We start from the raw sequence: 16,438 nt of genomic DNA, 5'->3' as shown, positions 1-16,438 counted from the left end.
CTATCTACGCAAATACCGGTGCTGTGCATAGACCCACTATGGCAGCCTCTTGGGCTGCAAAAGCTATTGAAGCATGGGTTCAGGCAGTTGAGGATGAGCTACCTCTAAATTTTTCTGACACTGCCAGACAATATCTGTTGTATATTACCACAGCCTCTCACTATATTCAGGAGGCGGCCTCTGATGCTGGTGTAATGGCGACCAAGGCGTCTACTACGTCTATCCTGGCTCTCCGGATTTTGTGGTTAAGGTCCTGGAAAGTGGACCTGGACTCGAAAAAGACCTTGGAGGTTCTCCCTTTTAAGGGGGGCATATTATTTGGGGAGGATCTGAACAAGATCGTGACTGACTTTGCAACAGCCAAGACTGCATTTCTCCCAAGTACCAATCCTTCTATTCTGAATGCTAAGAGTACCACTTTCTCTAACGTCCTAGTGGATGCTGGGGACTCCGTAAGGACCATGGGGAATAGACGGGCTCCGCAGGAGACATGGGCACTTTAAGAAAGAATTTGGATTATGGTGTGCTCTGGCTCCTCCCTCTATGACCCTCCTCCAGACCTCAGTTTGAATCTGTGCCCGGACGAGCTGGGTGCTGTTCAGTGAAGCTCTCCTGAGCTTGCTGTAAGAAAGTATTTTGTTAGTTTTTTATTTTTATTTTCAGGGAGTTCTGCTGGCAACAGACTCCCTGCATCGTGGGACTGAGGGGAGAGAAGCAGCCCTACTCTCTGCAGATAGGTCCTGCTTCTTAGGCTACTGGACACCATTAGCTCCAGAGGGATCGTACACAGGATCTCACCCTCGTCGTCCGATCCCGGAGCCGTGCCGCCTTCCCCCTCGCAGAGCCGGAAGACAGAAGCCGGGTGAAAGAAGCAAGAAGACTTCGAAATCGGCGGCAGAAGACTTCAGTCTTCACTGAGGTAGCGCACAGCACTGCAGCTGTACGCCATTGCTCCCACACTACACCCACATACTCCGGTCACTGTAAGGGTGCAGGGCGCAGGGGAGTGCGTCCTGGGCAGCAATTAGGACCTCTTGGCAAAAGTTTGACATATATACAGTTGGGCACTGTATATATGTATGAGCCCCCGCCATAATATTGTACATAAACGCGGGACAGAAGCCCGCCGCTGAGGGGGCGGGGCTTCTTCCTCAGCACTCACCAGCACCATTTTTTCTCCACAGCTCCGCTGAGAGGAAGCTCCCCAGGCTCTCCCCTGCAGATACACGGTAGAAGAGGGTACAAAAGGGGGGGGGGGGGGCACATAATTAGGCGCAAAAATCATTATTACAGCGGCTACTGGGTTAACACTAAGTTACTGTGTGATTCCTGGGTTATATAGCGCTGGGGTGTGTGCTGGCATACTCTCTCTGTCACTCCAAAGGGCCTTGTGGGGGAACTGTCTTCAAAAAGAGCATCCCCTGTGTGTGTGTGGTGTGTCGGTACGCTTGTGTCGACATGTTTGACGAGGAAGGCTATGTGGAAACAGAGCGGGAGCAAATTAATGTGGTGTCTCCGCCGACGGCGCCGACACCTGATTGGATGGATGTGGAAGGTTTTAAATGATAATATTAATTCCTTACATAAAAGGTTGGATAAAGCTGAAACCTTAGGACAGTCAGGGTCTCAGCCCGTGCCTGATCCTATGTCGCAGAGGCCGTCAGGGTCTCAGAAGCGCCCACTATCCCAAATTGTTGACACAGATACCGACATGGATTCTGACTCCAGTGTCGATTACGATGATGCAAAGTTACAGCCTAAATTGGCTAAATCCATCCGTTATATAATTATAGCAATTAAGGATGTGTTGCACATCACAGAGGAAACCCCAGTCCCTGACATGAGGGTTCATATGTATGGGGAAAAAAAGGCAGGTGGTGACCTTCCCCCCTTCACACGAGCTAAATGAGTTATGTGAAAAGGCTTAGGAATCTCCAGATAAACTGCAGATTTCCAAACGGATGCTTATGGCGTATCCCTTCCCGCCAATGGACATGTTACGCTGGGAATCCTCCCCTAGGGTGGATAAAGCTTTAACACGCTTATCCAAGAGGGTAGCCCTGCCGTCACAGGATACGGCCACCCTAAAAGATGCTGCGGATAGAAAGCAAGAGGGTACCCTGAAGTCCATTTATACACATTCAGGTACCTTACTAAGGCCGGCAATTGCGTCAGCCTGGGTGTGTAGTGCTGTAGCAGCATGGACGGATACCTTATCTGAGGAACTTGATACCTTTAACAAGGATACTATATTAATGACCCTGGGGCATATAAAAGACGCTGTCCTATATATGAGGGATGCTCAAAGAGACATTCGCCTACTGGGCTCTAGAATAAATGCGATGTCGATTTCTGCCAGAAGGGTCCTGTGGACTCTGCAATGGACAGGTGATGCCGACTCAAAAGAGCACATGGAGGTTTTTCCTTACAAGGGTGAGGAATTCTTTGGGGAGGGTCTCTCTGACCTGGTCTCCACAGCTACTGCTGGAAAGTCAAATTTTTTGCCATATGTTTCCTCACAGCCTAAGAAAGCACCGTATTACCAAATGCAGTCCTTTCGATCACAAAAAGGCAAGAAAGTCCGAGGTGCGTCCTTTCTTGCCAGAGGCAGGGGCAGAGGAAGGAAGCTGCACAACACAGCTAGTTCCCAGGAACAGAAGTCCTCCCCGGCTTCCACTAAATCCACCGCATGACGCTGGGGCTCCACAGGCGGAGCCAGGCCCGGTGGGGACGCGTCTCTGAAATTTCAGCCACAAGTGGGTTCACTCACAGGTGGATCCCTGGGCAATAGATATTGTGTCTCAGGGATACAAGCTGGAATTCGAAGAGATGCCCTCTTACCGATACCTCAGATCGGCCCTGCCAGCTTCCCCCTTAGAGAGGAAAATAGTGTTAGCTGCAATTCACAAATTGTATCTTCAGCAGGTGGTGGTCAAGGTTCCCCTCCTTCAATGAGGAAAGGGTTATTATTCAACCATGTTTGTGGTACCGAAACCGGACGGTTCGCTCAGACCCATATTGAATTTAAAATCCCTGAACATATACCTGAAAAGGTTCAAGTTCAAGATGGAATCGCTCAGAGCGGTCATCGCAAGCCTGGAAGGGGGGGATTTTATGGTGTCTCTGGACATAAAGGATGCATACCTTCATGTCCCCATTTATCCACCTCATCAGGCGTACCTCAGATTTGTGGTACAGGATTGCCATTACCAATTTCAAACGTTGCCGTTTGGTCTCTCCACGGCACCGAGAATATTTACCAAGGTAATGGCAGAAATGATGGTACTCCTGCGGAAGCAAGGGGTCACAATTATCCCATACTTGGACGATCTCCTCATAAAGGCGAGGTCCAGAGAGCAGTTGCTGATCAGCGTAGCACGTTCTCTGGAAGTGTTACGACAACATGGCTGGATTCTAAATATTTCAAAGTCGCAGTTGATTCCTACGACTCGTCTGCCCTTCCTGGGCATGATTCTGGACACAGGCCAGAAGAGGGTTTATCTCCCGTTGGAGAAGGCTCAAGAGCTCATGACATTAGTCAGAAACCTATTGAAACCAAAACAGGTGTCGGTGCATCACTGCACGCGAGTCCTGGGAAAGATGGTGGCATCATACGAGGCCATTCCCTTCGGCAGGTTCCATGCGAGGACCTTTCAATGGGATCTACTGGACAAATGGTCCGGATCACATCTTCAGATGCATCGGTTAATCACCCTATCCCCCAGGGCCAGGGTGTCTCTCCTGTGGTGGCTGCAGAGTGCTCACCTTCTCGAGGGCCGCAGATTCGGCATTCAGAACTGGGTTCTGGTGACCACGGATGCAAGCCTCCGAGGGTGGGGGGCAGTCACACAGGGAAGAAATTTCCAAGGTCTGTGGTCAAGTCAGGAGACTTGCCTCCATATCAACATCCTGGAACTAAGGGCCATATACAACGCCCTACGCCAAGCGGAGTCCCTACTTCGCGACCACCCGGTTCTGATTCAGTCAGACAACATCACCGCAGTGGCTCATGTAAACCGCCAAGGCGGCACAAGGAGCAGGGTGGCGATGGTAGAAGCCACCAGAATTCTGCGCTGGGCGGAGAATCACGTAAGCGCACTGTCAGCCGTGTTCATTCCGGGAGTGGACAATTGGGAAGCAGACTCCCTCAGCAGGCACGACCTCCACCCGGGAGAATGGGGACTTCATCAAGAAGTCTTTGCGCAGGTTGCAAGTCGGTGGGAGCTGCCACAGGTGGACATGATGGCATCCCGCCTCAACAAAAAGCTACAGAAGTATTGCGCCAGGTCAAGAGACCCTCAGGCGATAGCTGTGGATGCACTGGTGACGCCGTGGGTGTTCCAGTCGGTCTATGTATTTCCTCCTCTTCCTCTCATACCCAAGGTGCTGAGAATCATAAGAAAAAGAGGAGTGAGAACAATACTCATTGTTCCGGATTGGCCAAGAAGGACTTGGTATCCAGATCTGCAAGAAATGCTCACAGAGTACCCGTGGCCTCTGCCTCTAAGACAGGACTTGTTGCAACAGGGGCCCTGTCTGTTCCAAGACTTACCGCGGCTGCGTTTGACGGCATGGCGGTTGAACGCCGGATCCTAGCAGAAAAAGGCGTTCCGGATGAGGTCATTCCTAATTTGATAAAGGCTAGGAAGGACGTGACGGCTCAACATTATCACCGTATATGGCGAAAATATGTTGCTTGGTGTGAGGCCAGGAATGCCCCTACGGAGGAATTCCAGCTGGACCGTTTCCTTCACTTCCTACAGTCGGGAGTGACTTTGGGCCTAAATTTGGGTTCCATTAAGGTCCAGATTTCGGCCCTATCCATTTTCTTTAAAAAAGAACTGGCTTCTCTGCCTGAAGTTCAGACGTTTGTAAAGGGAGTGCTGCATATTCAGCCCCCTTTTGTGCCTCCAGTGGCACCTTGGGATCTTAACGTGGTGTTGAGTTTCCTGAAACCACTCAAGACGGTGGAATTGAAATATCTCACCTGGAAGGTGGTCATGCTACTAGCCTTGGCTTCGGCTAGGCGTGTGTCAGAATTGGCGGCTTTGTCACATCAAAGCCCTTATCTGGTTTTCCATGCGGATAGAGCAGAATTGCGGACCCGCCCACAATTTCTGCCAAAAGTGGTTTTATCCTTTCATATAAACCAACCTATTGTGGTGCCTGTGGCTACTAATGACTTGGAGGATTCCGAGTTACTGGATGTGGTCAAGGCTTTGAAGGTTTATGTAGCCAGAACGGCTAGGGTCAGGATAACAGAATCTTTGTTTATCATGTATGCTTCCAACAAGCTTGGGGCGCCTGCTTCAAAGCAGACTATTGCTCGCTGGATCTGTAACACGATTCAGCAGGCTCATTCTGCGGCTGGATTGCCGCTGCCTAAATCAGTTAAGGCCCATTCCACAAGGAAGGTGGGCTCTTCTTGGGCGGCTGCCCGAGGGGTCTCTGCATTACAGCTTTGCCGAGCGGCTACTTGGTCAGGTTCAAATACCTTTGCAAAGTTCTACAAGTTTGATACCCTTGCTGAGGAGGACCTTGTGTTTGCTCATTCGGTGCTGCAGAGTCACCCGCACTCTCCCGCCCGTTTGGGAGCTTTGGTATAATCTCCATGGTCCTTACGGAGTCGCCAGCATCCACTAGGACGTTAGAGAAAATAAGATTTTACTTACCGGTAAATCTATTTCTCGTAGTCCGTAGTGGATGCTGGGCGCCCGTCCCAAGTGCGGACTTTTCTGCAATGCTTGTATATAGTTATTGCTTCAATAAGGGTTATATTATAGTTGCATCAGCGTTGATCTGATGCTCTGTTGTTCATACTGTTAACTGGGTAAGGTTATCACAAGTTATACGGTGTGATTGGTGTGGCTGGTATGTATCTTGCCCTGGATTACCAAAATCCTTTCCTTGTACTGTCAGCTCTTCCGGGCACAGTTTCTCTAACTGAGGTCTGGAGGAGGGTCATAGAGGGAGGAGCCAGAGCACACCAGAATCTAAATTCTTTCTTAAAGTGCCCATGTCTCCTGCGGAGCCCGTCTATTCCCCATGGTCCTTACGGAGTCCCCAGCATCCACTACGGACTACGAGAAATAGATTTACCGGTAAGTAAAATCTTATTTTTCGTACCTTTCGACCTCCAGGTAAGCAAAGGGTCAGGCGTATCCGAGACAGGCTCGTACTTCCAAAACCACCAAGCCCAAGTCTAAGCAATCTTGGGCCTCTCGTCAGCCTACTTCCAAACAGGACAGGCCTGCAGCATGATGGAGCGGGCCTCCTCCTGGGGGACCCCAGGGTGGGAGGACCACTTCGACGCTTGGGTGTGTGAAGTTGTCTCTCACAGGTACGCGATCTCTTTCAAGAGACAGTTCTGCTCGACTGTTATCCCTTCGGATCCGCTGAAAGCACAAACTCTATACTTGGTTGTACAATCTCTCCTAGATACTGGAGTGTTTGTGCCGGTACCTTTGTCTCAAAGAGGCAGGGGTTACTATTCGACCCTGTTTCGAGTCCCGGATGGGTCCTCCCGGCCTATACTCAACCTCAAATCTTTGAACAAATTTGTGAGGTTATCCAAATGTCGTATGGAAACTCTGCTGTCTGTTGTACTGGCTATGGAGCCCAAGGAATATATGGTATCCCTGGACATACAGGATGCTTACCTGCACATACCTATTGCCATGTCGCCTCAGCAATATCTGCGGTTTGCTATTGGCAACCTACATTATCAATTCCAGGCCTTGCCTTTCGGACTGACCACGGCTCCTCTGATCTTTACCATAGTCATGGCAGTCATGACGGCTCTTCTCCGCCGTCAGGGTGTCGGGATCATGCTGTATCTGGATGACTTGCTGATCCTGGCAAACTTCCGAGAGGGTCTCCTCCGTCATCTGGAACGGACTGTCCAATTCCTACAAGCCCACAGGTGGCTCATCAACTGGAAGACGTCCTTGCTGGTTCCTGCTCAGAGCATGGTGCACCTGGGGGCATTTTTGGACACACACACAACCAACGATTGTACTTGTCTCCAGAGAAAGTCCTGAAACTTTAGGACAGAATCAGATACTTCCTCTCTCGCCAGAGAGTGTCAATACACTCGGCGATGCAAGTACTGGGCCTCATGGTGTCGGTATTTGACATGGTAGAGTTCGCTCAATTTCATTCCCTCCCTCTGCAACGATGAATCCTTTTCAAGTGGAACGGCCTGCCTCACTGGCTCAGGTCTCAAATGATCTCCTTGACTCCGGAGGTTCGTAGCTGGTGGCTACAGGACGAACAGTTGAGCAGGGGCCGTCCATTCTGGATCTCCAACTGGGTCCTCCTAACAACGGATTCCAGTCTGTGGGGTTGGGGCTTGGTGTTGGAGCAACACTCACTCCAGGGTCGGTGGACCAAAGAGTAATCTCTCCTCCTGATGAACATTCTGGAATTGCGGGCAGTGTTCAATGCGTTGACACTGGCCCTGCCTCTGGTACAGAACAGGCCTGTTCAAGTACAATCAGACAACGCCACCACGGTGGCGTACATAAATTATCCAGATGGCACTCGAGGTCGCATGGCAATGATGGAAGTGTCAAAAATTCTCCAATAGGCGGAACGCCTGCTGTCAGCCATATCTGCAGTGTTCATTCCAGGAGTTCTCAACTGGGAAGCGGACTTCCTCAGTCGTCAGGACGTGCACGCCGGAGAGTGGAGTCTTCATCCCGAAGTCTTTCAACTCCTAATGGACAAGTGGGGCATACCAGTTGTAGACCTGATGGCGTCTCGACACAATCACAAGGTTCCGGTCTCCGGAGCAAGGACAAGGGATCCTCAAACGGCGTTCATGGATGCACTAGCAATTCCACGGAACTTTCGGCTGCCATGTGTGTTCCCTCCGGTTTCACTCCTGCCCAGGCTAATACGGAAGTTCAAGCAAGAAAGAGGAGTACTACTTCTAGTCGCTCCAGCGTGGCCCAGACGAAATTGGTTCTCAGACCTTCAGGTCTCTCGACAGAGCGTCCTCTTCTACTTCCTCAACGCCCAGACCTCCTAGTTCAGGGCTCTTGTCTACCCGAACCTGGCCAGACTGGCATTGACGATGTGGCTCTTGAAGCATCACTCCTGAGAGCAAAAGGATTCTATGAGGCAGTCATTCAAACTATGTTGAAGGCCCGTAAACCAGCTTTGGCTCGGATTTATTATAGGGTCTGATATTCTTACTTCACTTGGTGTGCTGCTAAGAATTATGATGCGTATACTTTCAAATTTTCCAGACTTTTGGCTTTTTTCCAGCAGGGCCTAGACTTGGGCCTTCGTCTGGCCTCCCTCAAGGTTTATATATCTGCCTTGTCGGTGTGATTTCAGAGGAAAATTGCGTCTCTTCCTGGCTTTCACGCTTTCACTCGGGGTGTTCTACGGATTCAGCCTCCCTATGTCTCTCCTTTGGCTCCATGGGATCTGTCTGTTGTATTGAATGCCCTGCAAGAGTCTCCATTTGAACCTCCTTGAGTCTGTGGACCTTAAATGCCTTACGCTTAAGGTCGTTTTTCTGTTGGCTATTGCTTATGCTAGGAGTATGTCGGACCTAGGCGCTTTGTCCTGTCGTCCACCCTTTCTGATTTTTCACCGTGACTGTGCTGTTCTTCGACCTCGCCCTGGTTATTTGCCTAAGGTGGTATCATCTTTTCACCTTAACCAGGAGATTGTGGTTCCGGTCTTCACCTCTTCTGGTCTGTTCCTCCAAAGAAAAATCTTTGGATGTGGTACGGGCTCTACGTGTCTATATGGAGAGGACTGCCTCCAACAGGAGGTCTGATTCTCTTTGTACTTTTTGGTTTTCACAAACGTGGCTGGCCTGCGGTTAAGCAAACTTTGGCCAGATGGATTAGAATGGTGATTGCACAAGCTTATGCGCAGGCTGGACTTCCAGCTCTTGCTGCTATCAAGGCCCATTCTATTTGGTCTGTTGGACCTTCTTGGGCGGCCTGCCGCGGCGCGTCCCTAGAACAATTGTGGAAGGCGGCCACGTGGTCCTCCGTGAACACGTTCATTAGGTACTATGCCTTTGATACTTCCGCCTCCCAGGATGCTTCCTTTGGACGCCGGGTTCTTGTGCCTGCTATGGTGCGTCCCCTCCTATAAGGAACTACCTTAGTACATCCCCGATGTTATTCCCTGTGGAATACCAGTGTACCCCGCTGCAGAAAAAAAGATTGTTGTAGACTTACCATGGTTGTATCTTGGGTGGGCGCCCTGGATTCCACAGGGCGCCCACCCTGACGCACTTAGCTTCTTTGGGTTTGTATGGCATTAGTCACTGGTACCTTCTCCTGTCGTGAGAATGTGGTTCTATGTGGCTAACCTCTACCGTCTCTATTTTACCTGCTACTGCATTGGACTGGTTAACGAAACTGAGCTCCAGTGCCTGGAGGGGGTGCAGTGCATCCTGGGAACAGTCAAAGCTTTAGCCATTTGGTGCCTCGGATCAAGATCCAACTCTACACCCCAATGTTATTCCCTGTGGAATCCAGTGTACCTCGCATAAAGAGATTTTAACCATGGTAAGTCTATTTCAATTTAAATAACTATTGTTACAAAGAAGAAACACACCAATGTATAAAGTTAGATATTAGTCCAGTTTCTTATTATTTTATCAGAGGATAGTGTCAGGGAGACTAGAAATAGGGTTGCAGGGGAGAGAATGCTCAGAGGCAGAATGCAAGGGAGGTAGGAGGGTGTCAGGGAGATGGCAAAATCATTTTACTACTAATAAATCTATGTCCATTGTTATAATTCTCCACCTAGGGCCATATGCAATTGCGGTCGAATTGCCGCAAATGTCGAAAAACGGGGCATTTTCAACACAAAAAAATGATTCGACAATGCAATACAGTACTTTTCGACTTAAAAAACGTCCGTTTCAGATTAGACTTTTTGCAATTCGACAGTTGTCAAATTCGACATGTCTGCAATGGTAAAAATGCGGCTTTTCAACAAAAGTATATTCAATTGAAGAATGTCGATTCGACAACAGTGCTTTTCGACAGTCATTTCGTCAATTTCAGTCCGCCTCATTTTGTTGGTGTGATGTAATAAAATTTTTTAAAAACATGTTTTTTTGGGTGTTTTTTTTTATTGCTAATAGCATATCTATTTATGTTAGAAGGGATTATCTACTTGGTTTGTCTATTTAGGAGCCACAAGTATTATTTAATTTATTTTTTTTAAAGAATATATATATTTTTTTTTACTGACTAAAATAATATGGAGAGATCAGAGCATGTATTTCAGTGGGAATGGGTTAAAAATCCTGAAAAAAAAATGCGTGGGGTCCCCCCTCCTAAGCATAACTAGCCTCGGGCTCTTTGAGCCGGTCCTGGTTGTAAAAATACGGGGGGGGGGGGAATGACAGGGGATCCCCCGTATTTTAACAACCAGCACCGGGCTCTGCGTCCGGTCCTGGTGCAAAAAATACGGGGGACAAAAGACGTAGGGGTCCCCCGTATTTTTCACACCAGCACTGGGCTCCACTAGCTAGAGAGATAATGCCACAGCCGGGGGACACTTTTATACCGGTCCCTGCGGCCGTGGCATTAAATCCCCAACTAGTCACCCCTGGCCGGGGTTCCCTGGAGTGGGGACCCCTTAAATCAAGGGGTCCCCCCCCCCTCCAGCCACCCAAGGGCCAGGGGTGAAGCCCAAGGCTGCCCCCCCCCCACATCCATGGGCGGCGGATGGGAGGCTGATAGCCAAGTGTCAAAATAAAGAATATTGTATTTTGTAGCAGAACTACAAGTCCCAGCAAGCCTCCCCGCAAGCTGGTACTTGGAGAACCACAAGTACCAGCATGTGGGGGGAAACGGGCCCGCTGGTACCTGTAGTTCTACTGCAAAAAAAATACCCAAATAAAAACAGTACACACACACCGTGATAGTAAAACTTTATTACATACATGCACACCGACACACACATACTTACCTATGTTGACACGAAGCAGTCTGTCCTCTTCACCAGTAGAATCCACAGGTTACCTGTAAATAAAATGATACTCTCAAAAATCCAGTGTAGATCTGTCCTCTTCTTGTTTGTAATCCACGTACTTGGCAAAATAATAAAATGCAAAACCCGATCCACGCACTGAAAGGGGTCCTATGTTTACACATGGGACCCCTTTCCCCGACTGCTGGGACCCCTCGTGACTGCTGTCAAAGAGGGTCCCTTCAGCCAATCAGGGAGCGCCACGTTGTGGCACTCTCCTGATTGGCTGTCTGCGTCTGAGCTGTCAGGCGGCGCATAGCACATAGGCGCTCCATTATATTCAATGGTGGGAACTTTGCGGTCAGCGGTTGACCGCGAGTAACCTCAACCGCTGACGCAAAGTTCCCACCATTGGATACAATGGAGCGCCTATGTGCTACATTGTATCTCGAGTGCGCCGCCTGACAGCTCAGACGCGCACAGCCAATCAGGAGAGTGCCACGACGTGGCGCTCCCTGATTGGCTGAAGGGACCCTCTTTGACAGCAGTCACGGGGGGTCCCAGCAGTCGGGGAAAGGGGTCCCATGTGTAAACATGGGACCCCTTTCAGTGCGTGGATCAGGTTTTGCGTTTTATTATTTTGCCAAGTATGTGGATTACAAACTAAGAAGAGGACTGATCTACACAGGATTTTTGTGAGTATAATTTTATTTACAGGTACCCCATGGATTCTACTGGTGAAGAGGACCGAGCCTCGTGTCAACATAGGTAATTGTGTGTTGGTGTGCATGTATCTAATAAAGTTATACTATCACGGTGTGTGTGTACTGTTTTTATTTGGGTATTTTTTTTTGCAGTAGAACTACAGGTACCAGCGGGCCCGTTTCCCCCCCGCATGCTGGTACTTGTGGTTCTCCAAGTACCAGCTTGCGGGGGAGGCTTGCTGGGACTTGTAGTTCTGCTACAAAAAACAATATTCTTTATTTTGACACTTGGCTGTCAGCCTCCCATCTGCTGCCCTTGGATGGGGGGGTCAGCCTCGGGCTTGACCCTTGGCCCTTGGGTGGCTGGAGGGGGGGGGGGACCCCATGATTTTAAGGGGTCCCCACTCCTCCAGGGTACCCCGGCCAGGGGTGACTAGTTGGGGATTTAATGCCACGGCCGCAGGGACCTGTATAAAAGTGTCCCCTGGCTGTGGCATTATCTCTGTAGCTAGTGGAGCCCGGTGCTGGTGTGAAAAATACGGGGGATCCCCTGTCATTCCCCCCCCCTGTATTTTTACAACCAGGACCGGCTCAAAGAGCCTGAGGCTGGTTATGCTTAGGAGGGGGGACCCCACTCATTTTTTTTCAGGGTTTTTTAAACACTTTTGTGCCGTCCATGAAGTCGAATCTAGGACGCACACTATCGTCAATTGGTCCGTTTTTCGACAGCGGGACTGTCAAATCTGTTTTTTATTGAATATATCAAATTTGGGTCCCGGCGGGAGGGTGTCTGACTGTCGAATTGTGTCGAATTAAAAAACCGTCGAATTCCAGCCGGAATTCGACCGCTATTGCATATACCCCCTAATCTGTTAATTTCTTCTTTACTACCTCATCAGTATGTCTTTATCTCTGCCTTGTTTAAATGGGTTTTTGTCTTCTCCATATTCAAACTTTTGCTTTTTACCCACCATGCTGATTTGCAAGAAATCCAGTCCCCTTCGACCCCACCTGATCACATGACGTTATAAGGCTTATTCGGTTGTTGCTTGAAATCACTTTCATTGCCATGAGCAATGATTCTACCTTCCCAGCAGTGGAAGAGATTTCAGAGCACGACTGGTAAATCAGGAGGCCTGGATTCTGAATGCTTGTTGGTCCATGGTAGGTGCTCAGTGAAGCTTGAAGGAGAAGAGTGCCAGTGTGGGATCTTGTGCTGCTTTTTGCAGTCAGTAAATATGAATGCATTGATCTGTTGTTTTAACAAACATCACTGCAGAATCAGGTTTTAGGCAATTTTGGGTTTAAACTAAACTGTTGGGAAAACCTGAAGGGCTATATATTTTTTTTTTTTTCATGCTTTTGTAGACAAAATCAGAATTTCTAATTATGGACAACCGCCACAACAAATTATGGTTTCCTCTAAATGAGAAATGCAAGTCACAAATGTGCATCAGCTATATGTTTAATTTCTATATGTTTATATTTAGAAATACTGTTTTCTGTTAAAGAGGATATCTGCCTCCAGGGAATTCTATTGTCTACGTAGATATGTTTTCTTTTTTACTATTGGATTTGGCAACAGATAAGTCATCTCTGCATTCTGTACACAGCAGATATTATTTAAAGGCAAAACAAATAAAGCTGACAATAAAATTTTCTGAAGGCTGACTTTTATCCCTTTTAAGTGCAACTTTTGTTTTTAATGCATTCTTAAATATAACTGGATAATACATACAAATTAGATTAATTTTTTTTAACAATTTTTAAATATTTTCCTTTTGCAGGTATCCGGCCACCAATTCTTAATGGTCCTATGCCTTCCCGTCCATTGGTTGCCCTTCTAGATGGAAGGGATTGCACAGTCGAGATGCCTATTTTAAAGGATGTTGCCACAGTTGCTTTCTGTGATGCTCAGTCTACACAAGAAATTCATGAGAAAGTAAGGCCTTTCCTGACGTGTTTGTTTTTCATTTTAGTGTGTTGAAGGTCTACGTACTGCTTGGATTTGTTGGCACCAGTTTTATTTCTGCAATTATTTGTAAATGTTGTGAACTACAGTAATATCTCTGCATTTGTTTTATTAGTTTTAATTGAGAGGTTCATCAGTAATGACTTTTATAGCCTATCAAGCACTACAGACGGTTGATAAATGTCAGGTTTTTCAGGCAACTCTGCAAGATATATAAAAAATAAATTACATGTAAACTGTTGCTGAAAATATAATGTCTACATAAGGTTCAGTGAACTGGTGACAGGTTGTTTGTACTTAATTCTCCTCTGAAATTAAAATAACATTTCTGCAGCGGGGTACACTGGTATTCCACAGGGAATAACATCGGGGTGTAGAGTTGGATCTTGATCCGAGGCACCAACAGGCTAAAGCTTTGACTGTTCCCAGGATGCACTGCACCGCCTCCTCTGTATCCCCGCCTCCAGGCACTGGAGCTCAGTTTGTAAGTTGGTGCCTGCAGTGCAGGCAGCTAACGGGGAGGGCTGCGTGAGGCAGCCCTGAAAAGAGCTTCTCTAAGAAGAAAGAAGACTTCAAGGGCCGCAGCATAGGCACCTGATGCTATATATCAGGGGTGGCCAATCAGTCAGAGGCAAAGAGCCAGAAAAGATCTGTAGTCAAGGGGAAGAGCAACTACCATGTGCGCGCCGAAGTCGTGTTGCCTAGTTGTCACAAAGCCACACCCCATTTTTGTGCGCACACCTTTCGGTATGACGTTTGTAGGAGTATGACCTTGTGTCATAACCCTATTTTTAGTCATGTTGTACAGTGCCACATACATATAATGCCCCAGTACAGTGCCACATACATATAAAAATGCCAATAAAGGGGTGCCTCCACACTGCCAGAAACATGTCCCCACAGTGCCAGATACATATATGTCCCCACAGTGCCAGATACATATATGTCCCCACAGTGCCAGTTATGCCTCCAGTGCCAGATGTACATGTCCCCCCAGTAACAGATATGCCCCCACAGTGCCAGCTATGCCCCCAGTGCCAGCTATACATGTCCCCACAGTACCAGATATACCCCCAGTGCCAGATATACATGTCCCCACAGTGGCAGCTATGCCCCCCAGTGCCAGATATACATGTCCCCATACCCCCTCTCTCCCCTTCCCCCATGCTGCTCACCGCGCTGCTGCTGTTTTGTAAGGGGAGGAGAGCATAGAACGCGCCTCTCCTGCCCCTCACCGGCGGTATCTCTTTTCAGTTAAGCGCCACTCCATGAGCCAATCAGGAGCATTAGCTGCCGGTCCGCGGGCTCTGATTGTCTCACGGACCGGCGCTGAATTGAAGAGACACCGCCGCCGGAGAGTGTGTGTGCCGGGCAGCGGTGGCCAGGAGCCGGCCGAGCCACACGCGACGGATGAACGAGCAGCATGCGGCTCGAGAGCCACGGGTTGGCCACCGCTGCTATGTCATACTGGCATATCGTGCTGCGGCTCCCTCACCTCCCCCAGCTGCGCTGTATACTCCCGCGCTCTGGTTGCCGGGTACTTCAGCGGAGGCGCTCCGGTCTTCTCAGGCACACACACCGCCGCTGCTCTCCAGGATCGCGTGACCAGACGATGGGGAGTAGGTAAGAGGGTCCCCCAGGTGGAACCCGCTGAAATAGCGATCCGTGACGCGGTCTCCAGAGACGGACTGCGCCGCTGGCGTGGACACTGTGGCCGTGCAGGAACCCCACTATATCCACCAGGGCAGGGAGCACAGGTCAGATTTACTAAAATCTGTTTATTACAGGCTCCAAAGTACCCGATGGTGAAGTCCAGGAGAGGGGATAAGGCGCTGACCTGTAGCCCCTCCCCCAGCCCCAGGTTCTATCTACAGCAGATGTTCCCACCCTGGAGCTGCATCTCTCTCTCTCTCTCTCTCTCTCTCTCTCTCTCTCTCTCTCTCTCTCTCTCTCTCTCTCTCTCTCTCTCTCTGTCAGCGTTTAGGTGCCATTACACACAGCTGCACTGATTCTGTGATTGCTGGGCACTTTCTCCTCTGTAAAGCCGCCTGCCTCATCAGCGCTGTGCATTTACAGGACACTGAAGTATTCTATGTCGTTTAGACAGTGTTGGTTAAGAACAAGTGCATACCTGCAGGAATATTTAGTACAAGTATTCTGTGATATACATCCAGTGTTTACTGTGCATTGTTATCTGTATACATATAGTTTTATGTAGTATTACTAGTCCAGTGCAGTCTTAGTGTTGTGTGTAATAATGTCTGCATTGTACATGTGACTGTGTGCCTATAGCTGCTGTGTGGCTTCCATTCTGTGTATCACATATTGCTATCACTATATTCTGTACCCTGAGGGGACTAAGTGCGTCAGGGTCCTATATATATGTGTGTATAATATTAATTTATTTATTAGTGTTTCACAGGATATACTGTTGATGTATTTTTCTCTATATTTCAGTCACCATATACCACTTAAATTCTCTGTTTGTGTTCTGCATTTGCAGTCACATTCCACAGGGTTTTTTTGTCAGATACTGTGTATGGCTATATTGTACTGTTACACCCTAAGGTTATGTTTCCATATAATGTCTGCTACACAGGGTGGGAGATCCGTGGCTGATCCTGCATCATGCAGTGCTGACGCCGCAGATTTATCTGAGGAAAATATTCCAGCTGAAGGTCCAGGTAACGGGGGTTCTGTACCCCTCAGTCAGTCTGCAGCATCGGTGGCACACCAAGACCCACCTTGGGCTGCTTTTTCCAATTTACTGACTACACTTGTAACGAGACTTACGACCCCTGTGGGA

At 48.6% G+C, this 16,438-nt stretch overlaps 1 protein-coding gene across 5 annotated transcripts in view; it reads left to right on the top strand.

Moving 5' to 3' along the window:
• Nucleotides 1-16,438, top strand: part of LOC134932972 (C-terminal-binding protein 2) — a 131,965-nt gene that overhangs the window by 25,941 nt on the left and 89,586 nt on the right. For all 5 annotated transcript variants that reach the window (XM_063927864.1, XM_063927866.1, XM_063927865.1 and 2 more), the window contains exon 3: nt 13,448-13,602. In XM_063927864.1, coding sequence (XP_063783934.1) covers nt 13,448-13,602 — 155 coding nt within the window. The remainder of the gene's footprint in view (nt 1-13,447; nt 13,603-16,438) is intronic.

The sequence above is a fragment of the Pseudophryne corroboree genome, chromosome 6 (assembly GCF_028390025.1).
Source record: "Pseudophryne corroboree isolate aPseCor3 chromosome 6, aPseCor3.hap2, whole genome shotgun sequence".
Lineage (NCBI taxonomy): Eukaryota > Metazoa > Chordata > Amphibia > Anura > Myobatrachidae > Pseudophryne > Pseudophryne corroboree.
Note: the sequence above shows the minus strand (reverse complement) of the source record. Positions and strands in the feature narration are given on the sequence as shown.